This window comes from Phyllostomus discolor, chromosome 3 (genome assembly GCF_004126475.2).
Source record: "Phyllostomus discolor isolate MPI-MPIP mPhyDis1 chromosome 3, mPhyDis1.pri.v3, whole genome shotgun sequence".
NCBI classification, from domain to species: Eukaryota; Metazoa; Chordata; class Mammalia; order Chiroptera; family Phyllostomidae; genus Phyllostomus; species Phyllostomus discolor.
In genome coordinates, this window is record NC_040905.2 from 89,571,868 (window position 1) to 89,585,694 (window position 13,827).

At 36.2% G+C, this 13,827-nt stretch overlaps 1 protein-coding gene across 2 annotated transcripts in view; it reads left to right on the plus strand.

Annotated features, from left to right (window-relative positions):
* Nucleotides 1–13,827, plus strand: part of LOC114492349 (cytochrome P450 3A12) — a 192,284-nt gene that overhangs the window by 20,693 nt on the left and 157,764 nt on the right. For both annotated transcript variants that reach the window (XM_036019883.1, XM_028506593.2), the window contains exons 5-9: nt 960–1,073; nt 1,332–1,420; nt 2,993–3,141; nt 7,747–7,874; nt 9,138–9,204. In XM_036019883.1, the coding sequence (XP_035875776.1) occupies nt 960–1,073; nt 1,332–1,420; nt 2,993–3,141; nt 7,747–7,874; nt 9,138–9,204 (547 nt within the window). The remainder of the gene's footprint in view (nt 1–959; nt 1,074–1,331; nt 1,421–2,992; nt 3,142–7,746; nt 7,875–9,137; nt 9,205–13,827) is intronic.

Consider the following 13,827-nt stretch of genomic DNA (forward strand, 5'->3'; position numbering starts at 1 on the left):
GCTGTAGGTATACATAAAGATAGAATTGGTAGAGCTTGTCAAGGCTATCTGACTATCTGTCAAGAATTCCTTTTTATCTTGCACAGCTCTGTAGGATGTACTGGGTTGGCCAAAAAGTTCATTAGGTTTTTCCCATAAGGTGGCTCTGGTAGTGTTTAGTTGTCTTTAACTTCATTCAAAACAATTTTGTTAGGTTGTATTTTGACAACTGTCATATCAGCATGCAGTTTCAAAAAAACTGATCAAAATTGGGGAATTTTTGTGTAGCCATTTTACTATTGAGGATGGAAGAAAATATGCAATATTTTTTGACATATTATGCTTTATTATTTCAAAAAAGTAAAAATGCAACTCAAACACAGACAAAAAGATTTGTGCAGTGTATGGAGAAAGTGCTGTGACAGATTGAATTGTGTCTAAAGTGGTTTGCAAACTTTCATGCTGGAGATTTCTCATTGGACAGGCAACACTCCTTGGTTGGGTAGACCAGTTGATGTTGATAGAGATCAAATTGAGGCATTAATTGAGAACAGTCAATGTTATACCACACAGGAGATAGCTGACATACTGAAAATACCCAAATAAATAAAGTTATTGGTGAAAATGATAAATGTGTCTTATTTTATGGAAAAAAAACCATATGAACTTCTGGCCAACCCAATAATAGGTCTTAACTCCTATCTATTCCTCTGTAAGAGCAGTTGCTCTATTACATGGGTCATTTACCTTGAAAAAGAGATTGGAATATAAAGGCTGGATATCACATCCAGTGACCGGATACCTCCTGTACCTTGATGAGATCCTAGACATTTGGGATAAGTATTTTGAGTATCTATCATAGGGCCTTCTACTAAGTAGACAGTCACTAAATATTTGTTGAATAACTGATGGCCACTTAACAATTGTTAAGACCACCAAAACTTACATTAAGAGAAAATATCTTTTGCTTTCAATTCCAGGCTGTTGGTCCAGTGGGATTTATGAAAAGTGCCATTACTGTGGCTAAGGATGAAAACTGGAAGAGAATAAGAACGTTGCTGTCTCCAACCTTCACTAGTGGAAAGCTCAAGGAGGTAAGCATGTAAGAGGACATTTAATTGGAAACTTAAAGAATGCATCTGGAGACAGGTAGAAAATAAGATAATTTCTTTCCAAGGGTAACCTACTGAATTTGAGCTTCCTAAAAAAATGACTTTTATCTGTATGTCCTAGAAATGACATTATAAGATTCATTATAAAATATACCTTGTCATTCCATGCTTGTGAAAGCCAGGTCCTTCTAGGACTTGGGTCTTCACACTTAACTCTGGATGGTGGTATATTTTGTCTAGATGTTCCCTATCATTGACCAGTATGGAGATGTGTTGGTGAGGAACCTGAGGAAGGAAGCAGAGAAAGGCAAACCCATCAACTTGAAAGAGTGAGTAGGAACCCAGATGCTGGGATTCTGAGCTCTTCCCTGAGACCCTCCAGCTGCCTTCCACAGAGCTAAAATTCCCACTGCTGAGTTACTCTGTGACCAAACAAAAGTAGGTGTGTGGTGTTAGAACTACAATGGGCTACCTAAGAAGATGTGGCTCTCCCAAAAAGGCAGGGCAGCCAGGAGGAAATGCCTTCTCTTGTGTATGTGAACCAGGATTAATGTATCTGCTTGATTGTCACCATGGATATTCTGGAAGACAAAGATACATGGTTCAGAAAGAAGAAACATGATTATACCAAAGGGTCCAGTGTAGAGAGTATGAAATAGTGACAGGGGAGGACACTGGTACATATTGGTGGGCAGTGGGTGGGGCAGGGAAGTTACAATGTGGAACTTGGGACAACTTAAACCCCTTCATGATTTTGGTGAGGACACCAGCAGAATACTAAATATTAAATCTTACCATCACTTCTTTCTTTAGTCTAAAAGAGAAAGTCATATATAGACTATGCGGTAGGGTGACCATATTATTTATTGTCTGAAGTAAGACATTTTTAAAAAAGTTATGCAGGAACAACAGATGTAAATTGGGACTGGTCTGGGAAAACTGGGAACATATGATCACTTAACTACGGGATTTCCCCAAATTGATTTTGGAGTGATTTATTATTATTATTATTATTACTTTTAAAACCAGGAACATTCTCAGTTCTTATAGTTCACAGAAATGAGCCCTGGCTGGTGTGGCTCAGTGGACTGAGTGACAGCCTGCATACCAAAGTGTTGCTGATTTGATTCCCAGTCAGGGTACAGGCCTGGGTTGCAGGATGGGTCCCCAGCAGTGGGTGTGTGACAGGCAACCACACATTGATGTGTCCCTTTTGTTCTTCCTCCCTTCCCTTCTTTCTAAAAATAAATACAATCCGTAAAAAAAGAAAAAGAAACATTAAAAAAAAAGAAAGGAGTCTGCCCTTGGGGCAACCTCAAATCACTGGAGTTTAGGAGAGTGGGTCTTTCTGGAGCTTTAACAAGAGTGTAGAGAAGCAGGGATGACATTCCTGGCAACTCAGACCAGGGTGCTGCTCTTCTGTAATGTGCTGAAGAGGGATCAGCTCTGAGTATAAATACTGCATTGGGGCAAGACCTAGGTCAATGTCACCGTTTTTGCTTCCACTAGGAAGAGCTCATTATCTATCCTTTGTCCTACTCAAACACAGAACAACTGCATTTTGAGAACGACTCAAAACATACTATTGTAGTTCGTCTGATTATGGGTCTCCATCTCTCTGACTAATCTCCCTGTGCTCACAGGTGGGTCTAACTTGCCTTGGTGTCCCCATAACCCCAGCAGAGGACCAGCTGCATCACTGACACCTGATAAGTACCTCATGATTGTGTCAGGAACATAGATTTTTCAGATGATCCAGTTGATGGTTTTGACAGTTGTTTGGCTCTTTACCTGTCTTTCCTGAGTATACGAATTTACATGCTCTGCTTGTTGTATGTGTTGGATGAGGCTAGTAAAGATTTGCTGATTTTAATTTTCCATGTCTTTGTTTCTCTACTCAGCATCTTTGGGGCCTACAGCATGGATGTGATTACTAGCACATCATTTGGAGTAAACATCGATTCCCTCAACAACCCACAAGATCCATTTGTGGAACATATCAAGAAACTCTTAAAATTTAATATCTTTGATCCACTTTTTCTCTCAATAGGTATTTGGGTTACTATGTTCCTCTTTTTCTCTCCCTCCTTATGTCCCTTCTTTCCACACCCCCTCCTTATCTTCTCTCCTCTCCCATCCTACCAGCATCCCTTCCTTTTGTTTTTTAAAAACTTTATTGAGATATAATTCACATACCACATAATTCATCCATTTAAAATGTGCAGTTCTATCCTTTTTACAACCCAGTGTCCATCAAGAGATAAATGTATTAAAAATATCATATGTAAACACACAATAGAGTATACTATTCAGCGATAGTGCTGCCATAGTGTTGTTGTAAATAATGACATAAATGGACCTTGACAACGTTATGATAAGTTGAATAAGTAAGACAGAGGGATAGGGACAAATACTGTGTGATCTCCCTTACATGTGGGATCTAAAAAGATACCGAAGCTCATAGAAGGATGAGTACTGATTTGTGATTATCAAGGCAAGGGTTAAGGGTGGGAGAATTGGATGAAGGTGGTCAAAAGGTACAAATTTTCAGTTATACAATCAATAGGAATGTAGATTCTAAAAGTTCGTATCACAAGGGAGAAAACAATTTTTTTTAACTACATAAGGTGATTGATATCAACTAAGCTTATGGTGGTAATTATTTCACAACCTATGTATGTCAAGTCAGTATGCTATACACCTTAAACTAATTCAGTACTGTATTTCAATTACTCAATAAACTCAATAATTTTTATATTTTCAAACATATGTGCAACCATCACAATATCATTTGTTAGAACATTTTTGCCAACTTAGAAACCCTATACCTTTTAATTTTCACCTTCTGCTACCTTTAACCATAAACAATCACTATCTTAGTTTCTGTCTCTCCGGATTTGCCTGTGCTGGACATTTCATATATATGGAATCACATAATTTGTGGTCTTTTGTGTCTGGCTTCTTTAATTTAGCATAATGTTTTCAAAGTTTTCCATGTTGTAGCATGTATCAGTACTTCATTTCTTATTATGGCCAAATAATATTCTAGTGGATTGTATATATTTTAACATTCTGCATTTTTTATCCATTCATTAGTTGATGGACATTTGGGTCATTTCTACCTTGGCTATTGTAAATAGTACTACTGTGAACATTCATGTACAAGAATTTTTTGTATACCTGTTTCAATTCTTTTGGGTTTCTCTTGGTTTTGATTATTGCACTCAGGGGTGAAATTTCTGAATTGTGTAGTAATTCTGTGTATAACTTAATAAGGAATTGCCAAACTCTTTTCCATACTAGCTATACCATTTTATTATCCCATCAGTAATGTATGAAGGTTCCAGTTTCTCCACAACCTCACCAATGCTTGGTTGACATTTTTCTGTTTTTGATTATGGCCGTTCTAGTGGGTATAAGATGGCATCTCACTGTGGTTTTGATATGCATTTCCCTAAAGACTAAGGGTGTTGAGTAACTTTTTACATGTTTTGGGTCCATTTTTATATCTTCTTTAGATAAATGTGTATTAAAATTCTTTGCTCATATATAGGTGGGTTGTTTCTTTATGTTGTTAAATTGTAAGAGTTATTTATTTATTATAGATAAAATTCCTTATTAGATATGTGATTTGAAAAGCTTTTCCTATTCTGTGTCATTTAGTTTCCTGATACATGTCCTTTAAAAGACAAAATTTTTAATTTTGATGATGTACAATTTATATATGTTTTTCTTTCATTGCCTGTGCTTTGGTGTCATATCTAAGAATCCATTGCCAAAACTGTCATGAATAATTACTCCTTTGGTTTTCTTATAAAAGTATACATTTTAACATTTATTTTTAGTTCTTTGATCCATTTTGTTATTGTTTTGTATATGATGTAGGAGTTCAACTTCATTCTTTTGTGTGTAGCTGTCTAGTTGTGACAGTACCATTTATTAAAAAGATATTTCCACAATGAATCATCTTGGAACCCTTCTCAAAGTTCAGCTGGCCATAAGCACAGGTGTTTATTTCTGGACTCTAAATTATATTTCACTGATCTATATGTTGATCCTTATGCTAGTACCACATTGCACTGATTATTATAGATTTGTGGTAAGATTTGAAATCTGGAATTGGAGTTCTGCTACTTTAAGCTTTTTCTCCCAGATTTATTTTTATTATTCTGGGTCCCTTTCAATTTCATAAAATTTAAAATTTATCTGGTTAGTTTCTACAAAGAATTGTAGAAGCTAGGATTCTAATAGGGAATGCATTAAAACTGTAGATTGATTTGGGGAGTTTTGCCATCTTGACAATATTAAATTTCCTGTTGGGGGAACATGGATGTTTTTCCATTTACTTAGATCTTTAATTTATTTCAACAATGTTTTGTAGTTTTCAGAGTACAAGTTTTGCATTTCTTTCATTAAAACTTTTTGAGTAAAAGGCAGAAAACTCTACTTGAACAACAATTAAAATAAAGAATAACATTTTTTAAGTATTTCTAAGTATTGGTTTTAAGTGTATATTTCTAAGTATTCTGGTTTTCTGGATATTATAAATTGAATTATTTTCTTAATTTCATTTTTGGGTGGTTTATTGCAGTTTATAGAAATACAATTGATCTTGCATATTGATCTTGTATCTTGAATTTCTACTGAAATTGTAATTAGTTCTAATAGGTTTTTAGTGGATTTTTAAGGACTTCTATATACAAAATTATATTATCTGATGAAAGAGATAGTTTTACTCCTTCATTTCATATATCAATACCTTTTTTTTCTTGTCTGTTTCCACTGGCCAGAGCCTCTAATAGAATGTTAAATAGAAGAGGTGAAAGGGACAAGACCATACACCATTCTTGCCTGGGTCCTAAACTTAGGGGAAGCATTCAGGCTTTCACTATTAAGTATGGTGTTAACTATGGGTTTTTCACAGATGTCCTTCATCAGGCTGAGGAAATTCCTTTCTATTCTTATTTTGTTAAGTGTTTTTTTTTTAAACCACAAAATGGTATTGGATTTTGTCAAATGCTTTTTCTGTACCTACTGAGAACATCATATGGTTTTTGTTTTTTATTCTATTGATATGGTGTATTACACAACTTGCTTTCCTGGGATAAACCCCAAATGATTATGGTGTATACTTCTTTTCATATTTTTGGATTGAGTTTGCTAGTATTTTGTTAAGGATTAATGCATACATGTTCATAAGATATGCTTGTCTGTAGATTTCTTTTCCTGTGATATCTTTGTCTGGTTTTAGTATCAGGATAATACTGGCCTTGTACAATGAGTTTAGAAGTGTTCATTCCCCTTTTATCTTTAGAAGAATTTGTAAAAATTAGTGTCTATTCCTCCTTAAACATTTGGTGGAATTCATCATTGAAGCCATTTGGATGTTAGCTTTCTTGTATGGGTAGTTTTTTGATTACTAATTCAGTCTTATTACTTGCTATAGGTTTATTCAGATTGTTTCTTTTCTGAGGCAGTTTCTATAGTTTGTGTATTTATAGGAATTTGTCCATATCATCTAAGTTATCTGAATTATTGGCATACAACTGTTCATAATATTTCTATATAGTTCTTTTTAAAATATCACTAGTAATCTCCCTTTTTTCATTTTTGATGCTAGTAATTGAAATGTTCTTTTCTTTATTCTTGGTCAATTTATCTAAATGTCTTCAAAGAATCATCTTTTGATTTCATTATTCTTCTCTATTGTTTTTATTCTTTATTTTAGTAGTTTTTTTCTCTCATCTGTATTATTTCCTTTAACTGCTTCCTTTGGTTTTGTTTGCTCTTTTTTCTCAATGTGTTAAGGGGGAAAGTGTGGTTATTGATTTTAGATCTTTGTTTTCTTTTAAGTGTAGGCATTTATAGCCATAAATTTCTCTCTGAATGCCACTATTGTTACATCCATGAATTTTGGTATGTTATGTCTCAATTTTTATTCATCTCAAAGTAATTCCCAATTACCCATTTGATTTCTTGTACAACCCATGGATTTTTAGAAGGGTATTTTTTTAAATTTCCATGTATTAGTGAGTTTCCCAATTTTCTTTCTGTTGCTGATTTCTAATTCCATTCCATTGTGATTGAAAGATATACACTGTACTATTACTATACTAACTACCAACTCTTTTTAAAAATATAGTTTGGTTAATATATTATTATACAGTGAATATTTCTTATAAATTTTTCAAAAAAAATTTAAAGACAAAGAAGAAACAAGACTCACCTATAATTAAACACTCAGATACAATAATTGTTGACATTTGGGTGTCTAGTGTTCTACTGTGTCCATGCATGTGCATCTGACTACTACTTCTTGAACAGTGAGATTAATTAAAGTCTCAGACTCTGGTCTTGTTTTTTCAAAGACAGTCTACTTTAATAGATAAAATGCAAAGCCTTTCAGGAATGTAATCCTGTTCCTTTAGTCACCCAGAAGACAAGGAAGTGGCTGCTGATCTCACTGCTGTAGTGTTGGCCCTTATATGGGGACTTTCCCTTGCTCGACCATGTGCTTGGAGTCTGAGCAGAGGTCATAGAGGGAGTGGTTCCTTGTTGAGAAGGCTGGTGTCTTTTACCCTTCTGATTAGAAGAGAAAATTATAATTGCTCCAGGTGCATTTGTATTTTCATTGTGCTTTCTTTTTTTCTTATAGTGCTCTTTCCGTTCCTTACCCCAGTTTTTGAAGTATTAAATATACATCTGTTTCCAAAAAGTGTTACTGATTTTTTCGTAAAAAGTGTAAAAAGGATGAAAGAAAGTCGCCTCCAAGATAAACAAAAGGTAAAATCTTATGGTGGTTACATGAGTGTATTCCCTTTTCTATAATTTATTGAACTCTGTATACATATGATTTGTGTACTTCTCTTATTTGAGATGGGTAGAGAACTCTAGGTTTATAGGAGGAAAGTTATATAACATTTTGTAGGGAATAAAGAAGGTAGAGTCTGGGAAAGGAATAAAGAAAATGAGTCAGAGAGACAATGTTTGAAATATAACAATGGTTAGTATGTCACCACATGAAAGTTTTTGAGATTTTTTCCCACATAAAACATACAACTTCCTTTCAATAAACTGTGAAAGAAAGAGTTGCTATTTAAAAATTATTTTTCTGGTATTCTCATTTCCCCAGGCCTTAAACTGGCACAAAATCACATCACTTCCAAGCCTCTTGCTTTACACATTCTGCAATGAAGGACCCATGAGGCACATGACAGAGTGCACTCTATGTTAAGTTTGAGCCTGCTCAGAGACTGAGAGGGCAGGAGTCTTCTCTGGGCCTTGAGTTTACAAGCTGGCCAACCCAGCTTTGCCTTCATGAACCTGGAGGCCAGCACAAGAATATCTGCAAGTCATGGTGATAGGGTTAGGTACCCCAGGATTGCACTGAACATTGTGGAGAGTCCTGGGATGGTGGAGTATTTGAAACTGATCACAGAAAAAACACTAATAAACTCTTCAAGTGTTGGGAGGTTAATCTATGTGGCCATTCATGAAGAATTAAGGCTAGAGAAAAAAATTGAGGTCAGGAATTTTTTTTTTTTTAATGAGCAAGCAGGTGTGACAAGAGAGGGAGCAGGCATCTTTTTGACCAGGAAGCTGTGTTCAAAAGCAAGAGAAGCCAAAAATCAAAGAGAGTGAGGACCAAAAAGCAGTTGAATTTTGGCTGGATTTCTCTCAGGAAAATATCTTGCTCTCTAAGATTGGTAGCTGGATGTTTGTGCTCACTCATGACTCAGCACTAGTAAGACTTCTGGACTTAAAGGGGACATATTATACAGCATAGTGATTATAGCCAATAATATTGCAATGCCTGTGGATCAGGTGGGTACTAGAAATGTTCAGGGAAGTGCCTTGTAAAGTACCACTATGTTGTATGCCTAACATTAACACAAAATAACATTGAATATAAACGGCAATTGAAAAATAAATTTGAGAAAGAAATACAGGGGTCATTTATTAGGAAAGAAATACAGTACTGCACTCTTGATTTATTTCTGACTTCACAAGTGACTATGTCAATGTAATTTTTCCTTCTGCTTCCAGCACCGAGTGGATTTTCTGCAGCTGATGATTAACTCCCAGAATTCCAAAGAAACAGACTCCCATAAAGGTAAACAAGACATGCTTTAGAAGGCCAGTGATGGGGAGGCTCAAAGGTAGGCATTGGTTCTGAAAATGTGCATGAAGTTTTCTATGCAGATAAGAATTTCTGCCAAATTAAAGAATGACAGATACTCAGATATAAATGGTAGCCAGAGGCACTTTCTAGAAGCATGAAGATATAACTTTGTTCAAATCTTGAAGGGCACCATAAACAAGAATTTTATGCCCAGAAGTCAGTCAGTGGCCTGTGGTCACCTATATCAGGACCTCTGGGTAGTTTGTTTCCAATGTCTAGTCTCTGGCCTCATCCAGCAGCATGGACATTTGTATTACAACTTCATCAACATTAGGTAGGACAACTTTAGCTGAACAAAAATAAAAATAAATATATTATTAAATTATTAAGTATTATTAAGTATTAAATTATTAAATAAAAATTTAATTATAAAAAAACCTTCAGACACACTGTGCCTCCTCACACAACCAAAAGGACAACAACAAATTTAAAAACAAAAACAACCAGAACTGCCAGAAAATTGAACTGTATGGAAGCCCAACAATTAAGGAGTTAAAGAAGAAATATTCATCTAGATTGGTAGGAGAGGCAGAGACAGGCAGCCAGGTGGAGAGGACTCATGGTAAGGTGGCAGTTGGTGGACCTGGCGAGGCGACAGATTGCAGATGGATGGTCCCACAATCACATGCAGATAAACCAGGAGGAACAATTGGGGAGTGAGACAGACCACGCAACCCAGTGTTCAAGCACAGGGAAATAAAGCCTCAAACCTCTGATTGAAAACACCAGTGGGGGTTGAGGCAGCAGCAGGAGAAACTCCCAGCCTCACAGGAGAGTTCATTGAAGAGACCCACAATGTCCTAGAATGTACACAAACTCTCCCACCTGAGAATCAGCACCAGAAGGGCCTGATTTGATTGTGGGTAGTGGGGAAAGTGACTGAAAACCAGTAGAGAGCAGAGGAAGTGGTAGTGTTCCCCTCTGGACCCCTCCGACACACACAGCATCACGATGCAGCCACTTGGGTTGCCCTGCCCTGGTGAACACCTAAGGCTCCTCCCCTTACTAAGTAACAGGCATACCAAGACAAAAAAAAATGGCCCAAATGAAAGAACAGATCAAAGTTCTAGAAAAAATACCACTAAGCAACAAAGAAATAGCCAACCTATTAGATGCACAGTTCAAAACACAGGATGCTCACAGAATTGGTTGAATATGGTCACAAGTTAGATGAAAAAATGAAGGCTATGCTAAATGAAATAAAGAAAAATGTACAGGGAACCAACAGTAACAAGAGGGAAACCAGGACTCAAATCAATGGTGTGGATCAGCAGGAACAAAGAAACATTCAGATAGAACATAATAAAGGAACAAGAATTCAAAAATGAGGAGAAGCTTAGGAACCCCCAGGATATCTTTAAACATTCCAACATCTGAAAGGTATAGGTATAGGGGTACCAGAGGGAGAAGAGGAAGAGCAAGAAGCTGAAAACTTATTTGAACAAATAATGAAGGAGAAATTCCCCAATCTGCCAAAGGAAATAGACTTCCAGGAAGTCCAGGAAGCTCAGAGAGTCCCAAAGAAGTTGGACCCAAGGAAGCACACACCAAGATACATCATAATCACATTAGCCAAGATTAAAGATAAGGAGAGAATCTTAAAAGCAGAAAGAGAAAAGGAGACAGTTACCTACAAAGGAGTGCCCATAAGACTGTCAGCTGATTTCTCAACAGAAACCTTGCAGACAAGAAGGGGCTGGAAAGAAGTATTCCAAGTCATGAAAGGCAAGGACCTACATCCAAGATTACTCTATCCAGCAAAGCTTTCATTTAGAATGGAAGGGCAGGTAAAGTGCTTCTCATCTAAGGTCAAGTTAAAGTTCATCATCACCAAGCCGTTATTATATGAAATGTTAAAGGGACTCATCTAAGAAAAGGAGATAAAAAATATGAACAGTAAAATGACAACAAACTCACAGTTATTAACAACTGAGCCTAAAACAAAAACAAACTAAGCAAACAAAACAGGAACAGAATCACAGAAATGGATATCACATGGAGGGTTGTCAGCAGGGGAATGGGTGGGGAGAGAGGGGAAAAGGTAGAGAGAATAAGTAGCATAAATGGTAGTTAGAAGATAGATAGGGGGAGGTTAAGAATAGTATAGGATATGTAGAAGCCAAAGAACTTATACATATGACCCATGGACAGGAACTAAAGGGGGAGAATGCAGGTGGGAGGGGGTACACAGGGCAGAGGGAAATAAAGGGGGGAGGAATGGTATAACTGTAATAGTATAATCAATAAAACATATTTTAAAAAACTATTGTGCATTTACACAATGGAATACTACACAGCAGAAAGAAGGAGCTCCTACCATTGCAACAGCATGGATATAATAACTAGAGAGCATTATGCTAAGTGAAATAAGCCAGGTGGTGAAAGACAAATATCATATAATCTCAACTTTAAATGGGACCTAATGAACAAAACAAAGAAGCAAGTAAAATATAACAAGAGACATTGAAATTAAGAACAAGCGGACAGTAACTACAGGGGAGATGGGAGGGGATAATGTGGGGGAGAAGGAAGGGTTTTCAGGAAAACAGTAAATGACACATGGACAAAACCAATAAATGATGGTTGCAAAACCAAGTGAAATCAGGGGATGGAGGTAGAGATGGCTGGGGTGGGGGGAAAGGTGGTGGGGAGAGGGCAGAAAACTGTACTTGAACAACAATAAAATTTAAAAAAAAAAAGAGGGTAGAAAGGATGCTGCTAGTGAGAAGATGTAGAATATTCACAAAGAAAAAAAAAGACTTCATCACATTAGGAAGCACATTGCACAGTGTGGGTGCCTTAACTTAGAACGCCTGATTAAAATTGTGTTCACTAACTTAAGTGCTGTAAAGTTTTATTTTTTATTTGTAATCAATAAGTAACTTGTGGGGAGGCCTTTAGAACTAAGAAAATATTCTGTTCCTCTTCAAACTTTCACTTACTAGCTTTATCATCCATAGATTGTTTTGATGGAATTATTATTACTGTGATGGTTGCAAAATGATGACTTTCTAATTCCATCATTTCTTCTACTTTTATGAGTTTATGTTTCACTGTAAGGGGGAGCTTTTCATTTTCTCTCATTTATTTATTTGTGTTTTATTTATATCAGTATGATCTCACATACAGGGTCCAGCACAAATAACACCACTTTTTTATTACAAAATCATAAGCATGTAATTCTGTGACATAACAATATCACACTCAAGCACACCACAGGACATTTTAGGTGAAATATTCAAATTAAAACTATAAATTATTACACCAATATTATTACCCTATCAACCACACTCAAACAGGCCTTACTTCTGCTGGACTCTGTATTAGAAATTTACCCTCTACATCATTCTCCTTCTCCTCCTCCTCCCCCTCCTCCTTCATTTTTGTGACCAAATTATCTCAGGTTTGTCCATTGGAGCCCTTTATAAATTTTTTCTTTCTTTTTAATTTTTATTTTTTTAATAGACTTTATGTTTAGAGCTATTTTATGTTCACAGCAAAATTGTGTGAAAAGGACAGAGATTTCTCATAACCTTCTTCTGCCACCTATACTTGGCTTTTCCAACTATCAGAATCCCTCGTAAGAGTGTATCATTTGTTATATCAGTGGACCTGCAGTAACACATGATTATCACCCAGAGTACACTGTTTAAACTAGGGTCCACTCTTGGTGTTGTACATTCTATGGGTTTTAATAAGTTTATGATGACATTATATCTCCATACGGAGTGTCCTGTATTCTTTTCACCTATCATTTTCTTTAACATTTTTTTATTTGTTGATTTTTGAGAGAGAGAAACATTAATTGATTTGTTGTTCCACTTATTTATGCATTAATTTGTTGTTTCTTGTATGTGCCCTGGTCAGGGATTGAACCTGAAACTTTGTCGTATTGGAACGATGCTCTAACCAACTGATCTACCTGGTCAGGGCTTACATATCATTTTCCTAGTACTTCCTTGCTTTCTGTTACAAGGTATTCAATGTTTCTCTATATTTCCCTGATCAGCCCTGAAATCTGCCATTTCACCAAGGACCTCTGGTTTATTTTAGTGAGAAATGGTATTTAGAACCCCAAATCAGATCTGGGAGTACTCATTGCTCTTAGGGTTTCCTTGCTTCTAGATCCTCTCAGTGGGCAAAGCTAAGGACAGCAAATATACTGGGTATTTAAAATGGTCTGATAAACATAAGTATTTCTATATCTACCCATAATCAGTGATGTAAACATATTTTCTCTCTCAGAAAAGAAAAATCAATGCATTATGGTTTATTCCTATGACATAAATACTCCCATCATGGTTCATTTCAAACTAGTAATAGTTTGATAACCATCTCACAGAATTTCTGAATATTTAATTGTTCGTTCTAGAGAACAGGGATGAGATGACTCTGGCACACCACTATAAATGTATCTATGGCTACATCTCCTTCCTTCCTCACTTCCCTCCTTCCTTCCTCCCATCCTCTCTCCCTCCCTCCCATCCTCCCCATCCCTCTCTGTCTCTTTCATCTGCCTGTCTGGTCTAATACAACCTTCTTGATAAAGGACAT